At 45.6% G+C, this 14,594-nt stretch overlaps 1 protein-coding gene across 6 annotated transcripts in view; it reads left to right on the top strand.

Moving 5' to 3' along the window:
* The window catches only part of dusp8a (dual specificity phosphatase 8a), a 38,705-nt gene extending 24,878 nt beyond the window's left edge, over window positions 1–13,827 (top strand). For 5 of the 6 annotated variants that reach the window (XM_053885983.1, XM_053885981.1, XM_053885982.1 and 2 more), the window contains exons 4-7: window positions 10,261–10,427; window positions 10,768–10,927; window positions 11,184–11,307; window positions 11,437–13,827. In XM_053885983.1, the coding sequence (XP_053741958.1) occupies window positions 10,261–10,427; window positions 10,768–10,927; window positions 11,184–11,307; window positions 11,437–12,610 (1,625 nt within the window). In that variant the 3' untranslated portion in view covers window positions 12,611–13,827. Of the gene's footprint in view, window positions 1–5,592; window positions 6,320–10,260; window positions 10,428–10,767; window positions 10,928–11,183; window positions 11,308–11,436 lie in introns of those variants that run through there. The other variant, XM_053885986.1, reaches the window with a different exon arrangement.
* Window positions 13,828–14,594: the final 767 nt, after the last annotated feature.

A 14,594-nucleotide genomic window follows, 5' to 3' on the forward strand; every position in this document is an offset into this window, starting at 1 on the left:
CAGTTCCTCCGACTGCATCACGTCATTCTTTTCTCTATTGTTCTTTTGTGGCTGGCAGAGTGATGTCATTGCTGAGATGTGGATGTGACATACACACACACACACACACATGCGCTCACACACACAAAGAGAGAGAGCCAGAGAATGAAAGACAGCCCTCTATTATGCCAATAAAGCCTAGACTGATATCATTCATTATGTACACACTGTGCATTCAGTGTAATAACAAAAGACAAAAAAATGATTTATGAATGTCCTTTTATTATTTATAATGTATTAATGTGTTTCTAAGAAGGTCTTTTGACATATTTTTTATTGAATGCCCAAATAAATGTAATTAAAGCTGTTTTTCTCTTCTGCTATTAATGTTATTTGTGGGTGTGTGAATGAATAGTTTGCTGTGTAGCATCAGGTATTTTCTAATGTGTGTCATCGAAGACCATTATTTTCGGAGCTGTCGCTTGGTTATGACACTGCTTGACTCACATTTTCTGCACACGTCACTGTCTTGTGAGTCACGGCATGGATGTTTTAATATTTGATCAAACCGCGTTGCTCACAGAAAACTGAGGGAACTCACTGTGTCCCAGAAGGCGGTACGGAATGGGGACGGTCCGTGGGGAGGGCCACGTGTGTCAGAGCAGCGTGTCAGTCAGCCGCCCGGACTGACCTGAGACAGGATGCTTGTCGGCCAGCGCAAGCTCATTACGACCCAACAGATTTGCCGGCAGCACTCGCCTGTCTGAGCACTTATTATGCAGCTGCCGCGTGTGTCTGACGGTTGTGTATGGAGAGGTACACTTTGCAGCTGCTAAAAGAAACTGGGGTCATTAACATTTATAATGCAGGAATCGCCTCGATAGAAAACATATCTCTGTGTAAATCATAATAGCACTGTAATAACCCCTGGCTTTAGCGTCTTCCCACCGCACTTGAGAGCCGCATGGATTGTAATTCAAGTGAAGTTACACTCTCACGTCAACGGCTTTCCATCTTATAGTTTCATATTCATCACGTATAAAGAAGAGTCATCTTTGTAAAAGTTGCAAACAGTTGTTAACTGGCTTTATAAGCTCCCTGGTTGGGCGCAAACAGACTTTACATGCACGCATAGGTGCTCTGAGAACATGCTTGTGGCGTCTCCTTTTCTTATTGAGTCTTAACAGCCGCACTCCAACACACACGCTTATGGTACGTTCCCTTCAAAATCTCCAACTGGGATTTTTGAGCTTTATGATTTTCTGGTTTATTTGAGCCCATCTGTCCTGAAAGCCCCCCTCTGAGACTGCGATGGCTTCCCCCTGCCGATGCAGGGTTTTGTTTTTTTTCTGCGGATATAAAGTCAGTGGTGCAGTGGCTGCCGGTTCAGAACTCCTCCAGGGGGTTAAGTTGTTTTGAGGGCAGGTCTGCTGGCTCAATGATGCAGGGAGGGCCTCAGCAGGCTGTCGAGATATAGATGAGCATGCACATGTCTCCAAGAAATGTGTCATTGCCTCGTCTTGTAATCTTATCCTTGCCAGGGTCTGCACATTGACTGTACTGATGACATTTTTTGGAAGCTCCTGGAATTATAAAATTGATTGTCTTTAAGTGAATTTGCCCTTGTGACCTCACCAAGATGATGGATAACTTATATTAGTCATATTAGTAGCTCTAATTCATAAGACCTAAATCCTGCAATGCAACATAGAATGTTTCCATATTCAAGCATATTCAAAAACGCAAATATTTCTCTGTACTAACCTGATTGTGCTATGTTTACTTTCTTGTAGGCTAGAGCCATCCCGCATTAATTCATCCCTTCCTCCCCCTTCTTCTATTAACCCCCCCTCAATAATGGCAACTACCTCACACACCAGGCATGGCAGCTGTGTCCTCCTCTAGGCATTACATCACTGCAAGAGCAGTCTTGTTACTGATCCCATGACAACCAGCCCTATCAACACACACACACACACACAAGCGCGCAAAAAATCATTCTCAGCTATAATGGAGGAAAAATGGATAAGCTCATCTCAGTCTCTTCTCATTTGCTTTTAAGATTATGACCTCATACACACACACACACACAAACTCTTCATGACCCTAGACCTCGCCTCTCCGGATGACGACATCTTTGCTTCCCCTGATGTCCTGACAGCTGATCTGTGAGGTAGGGTGACGGTCCTGTCGCTGCCTGCCTCTCTAAACTGAAGGGGATGTGCCGCTGATAAATTCCCTGCAGAAATTATGCATTAGCTCATTCAAAAATAAATCATGAGGACCAAGATCAGGTTTTGCAGGTGCATATATATGTATCAAAAAAAAATAATTCACCATGAAAAACAAAAAAATAAAGTGATGATTCATGACAGGTTGTAGCCCCAATTGCTTGCTGGAGAGAACCCTTTTAAGAGGTCATCATGTTAATAAAATAATAATAATAATAATTTTAGCAGCAAATAAAGCGTCATGGGAAACTCATGTCCGGATGTCCTTTTGGTTGCTCCGCTCTCTCAAGTCCTATTCTGACCTTTACAGTCTTATCTCTTTTTGTCTCCCTGGCTCATCTCAACTGAGAAGGTGGAGCACTATATTTATGTCTGTGTGTGTAAACGCTGCGTCGTCCTGGGAACAAACCATAAAAGTGTGCTCTAAATTTAAGAGATGTCGCAGCAGGGGTTGCACAGAGTGACAGTGTTACCTATTTCTGTCACTGCAAAAGCACATGTGCAGTCAATAAAGCAGCCCAGCTGTCATTTATAGCATCTTGGCTGTAATCCTCTAATTAACACGCCGACTATTCCGGGCCTTGTTTCCCTGCATGAGGATGAGGGTCTATGAGGAGCGATCCGGGCACGTTCTGCTTCAGCTCACGTCACACAGTGCAGTTCTTGAAGCATCAGCTATGTGTTGTTGTGGTTGGGCCGGGTTTCGCAGGTGTGTGGGAGTCGTGTGACCCTGAGGGGGTTTAATGTTTCTGACCACACATAAAGAGTGTGTGGCGTGTATGTTGTCCCAGGTTGACCATTGTTGTCTTTCTGGGGCAGATAAAAAACAGTGCCGTTTTTGGACGGTGAGCAATTATAGTGTGTAGGTTGTGGGTTGAGGAAACCTTATGCACCTCCATGTGGTGACCTCACGCTTGTGTAGGGACAGATGAAAACTTTAGGTAGGTCATTATAATCGGGTTTATGTTTGGTTAAGAGTCCTGGTTAAGATTTGCCATTTGTTTTGGATGGGTAGGTTTTGGGTGAGGAAGGTTATGGCAATGTGTGTGTGTGAATGTAATAAATTAATAACCAATTGTGGGTCAAATTAGGAACATCTAATTTGATCTTATCTAAAATAGGTAAATACTATGGTACTTCAGATATTTACTGTTTTATAGTGTTCAGTTCTGGAGCAACGTAACGTGGGTTTGAAGTGAACCTAGGTCCCTTCTGAATGGTAGGATTTTCTTCTGCTGACAGTTCAGAAATGGCTCCCATTTTCAAACTTGCTTTCAGTAAGTGCATTATCACCAACATGAACACTGTGAAGATTGAACATTCCTATACGTTGCTGTCATTGTAATGAACCACATTACATGCTGCACATTAACAAATCCACAGTATGCTTTTTAACAAGGCCCATCTATCACCATGTGACCTATTTCCTCTCACTCTGAGCGGCAGTTGTAAAGAGGGTGACGTCAGGCTCCTCTCACTGGTTTGTGATCACTCAGGGGTCGACGGTGATGAGATGAGGTCAGTCAGTCAGTCAGCAGCTGGCCCCTTATCCAGACATCTTGTATAAGCTTATTTGTCTTTATATTTCAAGCTGAACTCACTGACCGATGACTTAATGTAACAAAGCCCATCTGACTTTTTAAAATGAATGAATGAAGGCATTGTGCAGCGATGTCTCTGCTTGTGGGGGGCCGTGACTAATCGATTCACTGTAGTAACTATCAGATTATTTACTTTGAATGTTAAAAACAGTTACACATGCAAGGTACAGTTTAGAGTCAGTTGCTTGATTTGTCATTATTAAAATAATATTGTAGAAAACACTTCAAGTTACAATGAGATTCTTTTTGTAGAGTACTATTTTACAAAGGTCATTTAAATGTTGGTTTTGTTAGTAGCATGTTATAAGACAATCTCAATTCATAACTTTATTGAAAAGATATTTTGTATTCATTTGTGTTTTTCCCCACAAATTGTCTGTTAAAACGCCACGTTTTACATGTTCATCATGTTTTTTACATTTCTTCTTTAAATGAAATCATTGGATTCAGTTATTTTGCATTTGATCCTCATGATATCACTTTTTTTCTGAATAAATTATTAATAAATTAATTAATGTGATCAAAAGTTTTGCGACCTACAGCTTCTTTAGCAGTATATTGGTGACTTTTAGAAATCCCTTTAAAGTCATAAATAATGTTTTAAATGTGATTTCTGTGCTGGTGAAGTCAAATTTAAAAAGCAAAGTAATGAATTTGCCCTTTGTGCCCTCCAGCAGTGAAGCCCTACTTTGTCTATACAGTCGACTTGCGGCCAACGTGTTTGTCATTCCATAGTAAAGCACCGGGAGTCTGTGGCCTGTCACATGGATCATGGCTGCCGACCACAAACTTGTTTGCTCCTCTCATCACATCTCGCCTTCCCGTCGTCACTTGTTTGCTTTCATGTCTCTTCTTCTGGCCCGGTCCCGTCACTTTGGTGTCACTTTTATTTTCCCTCTGTTCGCCTTCTCTTCTTCATCAAAGACGAAAACAGAGTCCAAACAAAGCGGCGTTAACATGAACCAGAGGAGGAAACCGTGTCCACGCACACACATTCCTGCACCCACTCAGACAAATCAACATTTAACACACTGTCGGAGTCGCACCCCGGACAACTGGGATTTTAATGTGATGCCTTTTTAGGCAATACAACTTTATAAAAAACAATGTGACTCTTCGTGTCAGTAAGCCTCTTCATTTGTTATCTGTGTTTTCAAAATTGAATAACCGGTATGAAGTCATGGTTCTCAGAAACAAATGAATGTTGACGTGAGAAACAATCTGTTTTTGCCCTGACGGTAGAGTTCAAGTGACAGAAGAGGTTTCATCTGGCATCTCCTCAAGCTATTACACAAGTAGCTCAGTCATTCACCTTGGATTCCGTCTCATGATTCCTGTTACTGGTGCATTTAAGCTCTGATTGTTTTTGATGAAGTTCCACCTGGGAGTATATTGTGGATCTGACACAGACCTGAACGATCAGAGATGCTTTGAGAAAATGTGCTCGGAAATGTCAAGTGTTTACTTGCAAAGGAAAGTCTGGTTTTGCTTCAGGCTGGTTTCATTTGAATTTTGGCTTTATCTTAAATTGTCCATCTCGGTAACAACCATAGGAATATATTGTTGTATATATATATATATATCAGTTTCTGCTCTGCGTCCCCGATGGCCAGCAGAAGTCTGCAGCGCGGCCCCTGCTCTGCAGCGAGGCCCCTGAGGTGGCTGCATATTTGCTGGCTGAGTAAGGAATGTGGTTACATGCCTTAGACATTAGCAATGACGGAGCTCTGGCTCCACCGGAGAGGGAGGGTGGGAGTGAGGGAAGAATCTGAGATCACTGCAAGTGAGCTCATTCACCCTCAGAGAGAGAGAGAGAGAGAGGCGCTCCGTCATCCTCTCTGCAGGCGGGAGGAGGGAGAGGGAGGAGCGTCGTCCTGCGGCTCAGCGAATGAGAGACAGGGAGTTGGAGTAGCACAACAATAGTGGGCTGCTCTTCTGACTGTGGACTCAGAGACAGGCGAGCTTCGGCGACACACACACACAGACGCTCAGTCAGCCAGCTGCAGACAGAATACAGCTGCTGCCATCACTCCGGCAACGTCACCTCTGTCTTCTGCGTGTTCTCGCTGAGGGTGTTGCAGTATTAGAGAGAAGAGAGCCGCTCACTTTTCTGGCATCCTCGTGGTCATTCCATCTCTCTTGGATTCTGGCCACATGTGGATTTGCTTATGGACGTCTTTTAGGAATGTGCAACGTTCTGGACTTGTGTGCCTTTTGACTCTGCATTGCAGGGCACTGAGTGGACTTTTCAGGACTTTGGGAACTCTATCAGCTGTCAGGAACCTTTTTAATCAAGTCGCTTGTCAGGCTTCAACCCTGACAGAAGGAGCACAGTATTTGATATTTTTCTGTGCGTAAGTGAGCGTGAGTGTGCGGATTCTCTCTGGGGGATGCCTCTGGATGTGGTGATCGCCCCAGTGGAGGACTGTTTTTGGCCGGCCCTACAGGACACAGACATGAGGCTGAAGATCAGGGTCCGCCGGATGAAGGAGGGGAGAGAGCTCAGAGGTGTGTACCTGCATCAGACCAGTCACATGTCTTCTTGAAGTTGCAAAAATATTGCTTATTTCAAATAAAATATTGTAGCTTACTCCATGCTTGCTGGTGTGAAGCATGCATTTGCATGTACAACGCGGGGAACCTGTGATCATAGAGTTGCAGAACACAAAGGCACAGTGGGATCCCAGGTACTGAGGTATTCCAGACGTGCTGCAGAGTGAATTTCAAGAACCCGCTCTGCTTCAGTTGCGGGATTAACTGCTGTAACACCACAAGAATAGAGCGTGGGGATGATCCAAAAGCAGCTAATTGCTTTCTCACTTATTCATTTCCACTGTCGATGTGTGTAGCAGGGGAGACGTGGGGGATTAGCAGGATGACATCATGAAGCTGGGAGGCAATGAAGAGGAAAGATAGAAAAGGAAAAAGAGTTCAGGGCGAAAGAATGAGAGCCATGACCCGCAGTATGACATAGTGCTCATGCTCTCTCCGCCTGTGGTCATTGAGATGTAAAACCATCACAAAGACTCTTTCTCTTTCTTCGCCTTCACTCTTGGCTGCTCTCAATTGGTCCACAGAGCAGCGTCTTGTGGAGACACTGTTATCAATCTATGTGCTCTGCAGGTGTCTAGCACAACACGTTTCACACCGATAAGCCGACACCAGATCCCGAAACGCCTCCCTGAGATTTCCACATGGACTTAATCGTGTGTCAATATTTGCATTTTGGGACTTTTCCAAACTGGTTTGAAGCAGATCTGGGGAGCTGCTGATGTCAACTGTGGGTTTGTGCATGGCTTTGCCGGAAAAAAACCCCCAAACAAATCACATGCTCTTCCAGCAGGAGGTGAAGATAGAACTGCTTCTGTCATTGGTTATTTTGAGAAACAAGTTCACATCAGGATTTATTTTCCAATCCTGCACAAACATGGCAGCGGTCCATCAAAGTGACACGTTATTGCCAGGATGAGGCAACACTGATAGAGAGGCAATAAACCATTTAACCATGAGCTGTGTTAATCATGAAGCTTTTCCCAACTGCTCTCGAACCCAGCAAGAATATAGCAATGACCTCATCCTACTATCTCATCTATGGGCTGTCAATCTAGGCCGTCCTGACAGAAACAGCAGTCTGCCCCCCCCTCCTCTATATCGCCTCCTTCTGGCAGCCTTTGTGGGGTAAGTGTGCGATGATGTCATATTGGGAGGGGTATTGGGGGTCACATTGAGATGCTAATGTCCCCCTTATAGATGAGGGGACAGCTGGAGGGGCACAGAGGATGGCGTCATGTCTCCCCGATATGAGGAGCAATGGAGGGGTGCGGGACGGTCATTCAGGCACATCAATGCCCCCAGGCTGTGTGAGTGTGTGTGTTCTCTCCATTAACAGACGAGTTAAAGAGGGCAACTGAAACACACAGGCGGGTGGTGTGTGTGTAGGGGGGGTTAGCTTGTATTGACCAGGCGCTCAATTGTCCCCACAGCAGTGATGTAACAGCTTCTGTTAACCAGAAGAGCCAGGCAGGTGTTGTGTGTGTGTGTGTGTGTGTGTGTGTGTGTGTCCAAGCAGTCTATGTCACCAGGATTACCACTCTATTCATCTGCCCCGACTCAATTCATGAAACACATCGAGTTTGTTAAAAACACATCTTTGCGTCTCTGGAAATGAAATCCAGTTTGGTGCTCCAGGTCTGGTGCTGCGTTCTGACATGGCAAGTAGCGGTTGCGTAAGTGGGCTGAAGAAAATGGAAAAAGGAAGTCAGCACCGGCTTCGGCTGCCAATGGCGACACAGTGCCCTCTTTCCCTGCTGTGTGTCTTTACTGACATATTTTTAGTGTCAGAATCTGGTTAGTCACTTCCTGTACATGTATTTTCCAGAAAGCATGACATACTGCCTCCCGAAGTCTTCAGATCAAATTCGGTTTGACAAAGACGTGTTTGTGGAACCCGTCTGGGCCACAAATTCTTTCTTCTTTCTAAATCCAGGTTTTAGTTTACATCACAGAGTGGTCTCAGTATTCTAGAAGAGTCTCCATAATGGGCGTCTTCCATTGACCGTGATACTTGGTGAACTCAACTGGTCTTCCTGATCTCATCTTCACCGACAGCTGTACTGGCATGTGTCACCGGGTATTTTCAGTGACCTCACCGTGACTGTACCATGTGTTTGCTCCATGTTGTTCGACTGGAACGTACGCATGTGTCATCGTTGCTAATGTTTCTTTTCGGATTACTTAATGCCGGATTGCGGCTTTTGTCTTGTGTCTTGAATTCCTTCCACCTATGTCATCCTAGTTGTCATGGCAACGCGATGTGAAAGGGGGTCAGGTGACAAGGTGACAATAACACGCTATCTGCTGCGTGACTAACATGTACAGCCTCGGCGAGGTGTTTGTAATAGTGTCGACATAATGTCACCGTAATGACATCAGCCTGAAAAGAGCCAGAGCTCTTATCTTATCTTAACCTCCTGCCAGTAACCCTTGAGTCACACGCACCAGCTCCTCTTCCTGCACGTTTGTTCGTCACAGGATGAAGTCAGCTGCTGTAATTATTAATCCAGGCCCTCTTGATCAAAGGCTCTGGCTATTCTTGGAAGACTCGGGATCGCTTTAACCCTCAGACTTTCTCCTTAAAACATACATACTGTCTCCACCGTGGAACGTCCTGTCTTCGAACAATCGAAAGGGAAATGCTTTATAAATGACGTGAGGTTTTTCCTGTTTATTTTGGAGCTCCAGGAACAAGCCACTTCCTCACACTGATACTGTAAATACAGAAAGCTATAAGTAGCTGCTTGTTTTTTTATTTTTTTGTTTTTTCAAAGCCCATTGATGATGACTTCACATTGTCCTGCCAACAGGAAGTGTGGCTATAGAGTTACATAGCGGGGTGATGTCGCAGTGCACTTCCAAGCCTCCTTCCTGTTTCGAAGAGTTATCTGACCGCTGAGCCTGCCTCTCCAAACCATTAACAGATCCGCCCTTCAGAGGAATACCGATATCACTGCATCATCTGTTGCCAAAAATAGCAGGAAGCAGATAGTTGTTCTCTGGTGAACCGATGAAGTTTGTGTTCAGGAGCTGCTTCTTCTTTTTGTATTGCTAGTGTTGAAGTGTGTCGATGCCAGATGAGAGTAGTGCAGCTGTCGGCTGCAAGGAAAGGCGCCCGTGCCGCACAGCTTGCTACTTTGCAGTGATGTCATGTCTCCCTCGCTCTCACTCGGTGTGCGTCTGTGCGCTGGGCCACAGATTGGGTCAGCCAAGGCTGAACCTAGATTAGGTTGTAATCTCCTTTCTGGAGCTCAAGGTTTCCTTGAAGTACTCTCCTGTTTTCACCACGCTCCTCCAGTGAGGTTATTACACACACACGCACACACCACCTCCTCCCTCCAGCCCCCACCCTGTAGTTATACAACCGCCAAGTGCAGAGTCTGCGTGTGCAGAAATGGGGGATATTTTTTATTTTTTTTGTTATGAATCCGACTGATGTTTATTTTAGAGTGTGTCCGTTTGTCAACATGCAAGTGTGCGCGGCGGCACATGTGTGTGTGGTTGTCAGTGGGACGTTACAGGGCCTCTGTCCTGGCCCTGCACCTGTGGCCTCGCTCATTCCCCCTGCCTGACGCAATGCACTTCTACAGGACATGAGCTCATGCAGGAAACGGAGCCGCGCACACACAGATACACATATGCCAAAAGTGGAGCCGCCTGCCTCTTAAAGGGCCAGACACGTACATTCTTGTCTGCCCAGTAGTTCCTCAACCTGTGCACGGAAGCAAAAACCAGTTTTTCTTTTTCCCCACATTCCACCCTTAATGTCTATATAAGGTTTGCTCTGCTGATGCTGCTGCAGTTTTTTTTACTCGACCGACATCCCACAATGTTGATTGACTGCTCAGTGGAAAACCATTAGTGTAACAAACGGCTGTTCTCTTCTTTCTCTGCAGGCGGTTTTGCTGCTTTCTCCTCCTGTTTTCCTGGCCTGTGTGAAGGAAAGCCAGCCACTGCGCTGCCTATGAGCTTGTCCCAGCCTTGCTTGCCCGTGGCTAACATAGGACCCACCCGCATCCTGCCACACCTTTACCTGGGCTCACAGAAGGACGTCCTCAACAAGGTTTGTGGCTTGTACTGTCACTGTGACTTGTTAGTCAGCTGACTTTGTTAAAGAAAAAGGGGGTTAGACATTCATTTTCATGCATATGAATTAATAAATAAATTATAAAAATATAGAAATAATTAATCAACATAAACGACCCAAATTTGTTGTGTATATATCTTCTTTTCATAAATCTTCATAAAAGGAAAGTCTCCCAATTCCATTGTAGTATCAAAGCCAAAACATCCATGAAGAAGGAAACTAGAAAGAGAAGCCCAAAAACTGTTCCACCCTTCAACTTCAATTGGATTACATTGAAATGGACGAGTGTTTGAGCAACCATTGTCTGTCTCTGCAGGACCTGATGGCTCAGAATGGCATCACCTACGTGCTCAACGCCAGCAACACCTGCCCGAAGCCAGACTTCATTAGCGAGAGCCACTTCATGCGTATTCCAGTGAACGACAATTACTGCGAGAAGCTGCTTCCCTGGCTGGAGAAAACCAATGAATTCATTGGTGAGATGTGAATAAATCTAGCCTCCGATTCTTTCTCATTATGGTGTGAAGTATTGGGCTTAAGATGCCTTGATACGTGATACTCTGCATTCAAACACTGTCAGTGAGCGACGGTTGGTTTGCGGAGCAGGTAACAATATCACCGGGAAAAAGACTTCCGCTTCTTTCAGGAAATGATTGAGCTGAAGCCCTCGCAGGCATCAAGCCTGGCTTGTGTCGCTGCGTATCTTCATACTCCTTTCGTTTCCCTCCACAGACAAAGCTAAGGTGTCAAACTGCAGAGTCATTGTGCACTGCCTGGCTGGAATCTCACGTTCTGCCACTATCGCCATCGCATACATCATGAAGACAATGGGCTTGTCATCAGATGATGCCTACAGGTGTGTTAGCTCCACCAATAGGGGACAACTGAAGCGCCATTTAACATGATCTTAGATTCCACAGCAGTTTAACTGTTACAATATGTGGCAAAAAGAATGCAACTTACATTCTCTTAATTCCCCCGGCAGGTTTGTTAAGGACCGGAGACCCTCGATATCCCCCAATTTTAACTTCCTGGGTCAGCTGCTGGAGTTTGAGAAGGACCTGCGGCTACTGCAAGCTCTGGGTTCTGACGACAAGCTCTCAGACGGCAGCACAAAACAGAACTCGGACGTTCACGGAATCACGTCGGGTTTGGAGGTGAACAGTCACCATAGCAATGGAGACTCGTCGATGGTCCTGCCCCATCTCCCGCTTGAACCCAAGATCCCATCCCCTACTTCCCTCCAGCAAGGCTTCAACGGCTTGCACCTCTCAGCTGAGAGAATCATGGACACCAACCGGCTCAAGCGCTCGTTCTCATTGGACATCAAATCTGTCTACTCCCCAAGCAGCCCGCACTGCCCGAGCATGGCGCCCACACACTCTGAAGACGTCCCTAAACTGTGCAAACTTGACAGTCCGGGAACTGGCTCCTCCAATGGCGTCTGTTCCCAGTCTCCTATCAGTCCTTGTTCTCCTGACTCTCCATTCCCCTCTCCAGGCTGTGGGGGCAGCATTGGAGGTCTCTGTGGAAGTGAGGGGGGTCATCGTTCTTCGTCTTCCTCATCCAGGCCCAGAAGGAAAGCCAAGCACGGATCTGTGAGCTCCCCGGTTCACTCCCACCACCACCCTCATCCCCCTCAGACTCTCAGCTTGTCACTCGACAACAAAAGCCCTGGTCTGGAGGAGAACCTAAAGGGCTCCTTGCTTCTATCGCTGCCCTCTCTGCCCACTGTAGGTTCAGGGGCCATGTGGACCAAACATAGAGAGACTGTCCAAGCCACCACTCCAGTCACACCAGTCACGCCCACCACGGATGCCCCCTGGCACTTTGGGGCAGAGGAGGGAGGTCAAGGTGAGATGGAGGTGGGTGGCGCAGGCGAGGAAGGGGCGGCCGACTCGGCAGTGAGGTTCGGGAGCAGCTCTGCCTACGTGGCTTTCGGATGCAGCGAGGGTGTGCGGTTGCGAGACAAGCCGCCGAAGGACAAGCCGGAGAAGTCCAGCACAAACACCAGCACGTCTGAAAAACAGTACAACCGCCGCAGCTGCCAGATGGAGTTTGAAGAAAGCATCTCGGAGACGCGGTCCCGAGAAGAACTGGGCAAGATTGGGAAACAGTCGAGCTTCTCCGGGAGCTTGGAGATCATCGAGGTGTCCTGACAGATACTGGTCCCCACAGTCCAGCGTACGAAGCCAAGGGACAAGTGACTCTGATGATCTCAGTGTTAGCAGTCTCTGAGCGACGGACTTCATTGCGGAGCATTTATGCGGCCGGCAACTGACAGAGCCTAAGACGTGGTGCTCGGCAGACCATAATAATCCCGAACTGTCATGGGAGAAAAGCGTGGGGGACGTTGGGGGAATTGGCTGTAGGTACTGCAACCCTTTATTTTTACGCAACCCAGAGTGTCATGTTGCATCTTGATTATATTTGAAGAAGTGGACACAAACTGGTACCTGTGGTTTATCGTAGTGTAGCGTCAATGGGTCTGTAGCTCGTGATTTGAACCCATACCCTTCCCCCTTTTGCCCATATGCCTCAAAGCCCTGCACGGCTGCACCCACTTGCTCTGCACCGAACAATGGACACAACGGTGGGCTCGCAAACAACCACGTCCACCGCGGGAGATTCCTCAGAGCCCGTGATCCCCCACTCGTAATTCCTTGAAGGTTCCCCAGGAATGAAGGACCCCTGTGAAGCCCTCCAACCCAAAAGCACATTGTGTCTCCGCTGACTTTGGCTCCATCATTTCCAGTGTTAACCAACAGAACTGAGGTTTCCCGACGGACCTTCCCCTGCTCCCATCGCTCACCACTAGTGGTCGCCACTGAGCATGCACCAGAAAGGCTGACACCAGACAAGAACTCTATATATATTCTGAATATATATCGCAACTTTAATGGACTTCTGATGGACATGTTTTTTGTTCAGTTATAGTTTTAACTTATTGTATTGGTTCATTCTGGTAATGAGAAATAATATAATGTTTTGTGGATTTTTTTTGGACTTATTATTATAATTATTATTGTTATTATTTGCTGTATGGTATTTATGAAAACACACACTCATACAAATACACACATTCAAGAAACTCAAGCAAGCAATATGTGCTGTTTCTTATTTGGGGAGAAATGTTTGACTTTGAAATGCACTTTTTATCTGCTCTCATGGTTTGTCCTCAAGCTAGATGCTAGGTCTGCACAATATTCGATTTTGGGTGCAAAACAAGTTCATATGCAGCACTTCAGATAGGCTAGCATGTAGCTCCAGCTGCTCCACGTAAACAAACACCTTTAGTGAAGAGGTTTTTGAATCAGAATAGGTCATGAAAGCATGAGCCAAAATAACTTTTGGGATTTCCTTCATTTACACACATATGCGTGTGTATATATATATATATATATATATATATATATATATATATATATATATATATATATATATATATATATATATATATATATATATATATATATATATATATATATATATATATATATATATACACATATATTACTGTTTGGCTGATTTTATTTCTGTTTTAAACAGCCCCACTGAGCCTCCTGCCTGACCTAGCCTCAGTTTTTTCAATATCTCGGCACTTCCCACCAAAGCAGAAACCCGCGCACACTCACACAAGCCTACGAGTTCACCTGAAGCCGCCACACACACACACTCACACACCCTTTTGTTCAGTCTCAGGGGATCTTTCAGTGAGCCAAGCCCACCTCTGGGTGCTCCGCTGCTGGCACATCAGCACAAAGCATCAACAAAGCTTTCACTTTCTTTCATCTTCTTATTTTTCCAAAGCTTTTTTATGAGAAGAAGAGCAGGGGGGGAGAAATAAACGCTCTTCCAGTATGAGTTGGTTATTTATTTATGATGCTAAATGTGTTTTGTTTTTTTCCTGGGACTAGCTTTTGCTTGTGGCCACCTTTGACCTCGTGCAGATAGCTTCTCCGTGTTTCTCTCCCCCTCCCCCGTCGAGAATCAATCATCCTCTCCCTCCATATATTTTTTAAAAACTAGTGTTAGAGTTATTTATGACGTGTAACAGAGATGATGCAGGCTGTCCCATTTGCTAAATCTGTTGTTATATAATTATTGTTCCCATGACATTGCTGTTGTGTACATAGCAACACA

This window comes from Synchiropus splendidus, chromosome 14, assembly GCF_027744825.2.
Source record: "Synchiropus splendidus isolate RoL2022-P1 chromosome 14, RoL_Sspl_1.0, whole genome shotgun sequence".
Taxonomy (NCBI): Eukaryota; Metazoa; Chordata; class Actinopteri; order Syngnathiformes; family Callionymidae; genus Synchiropus; species Synchiropus splendidus.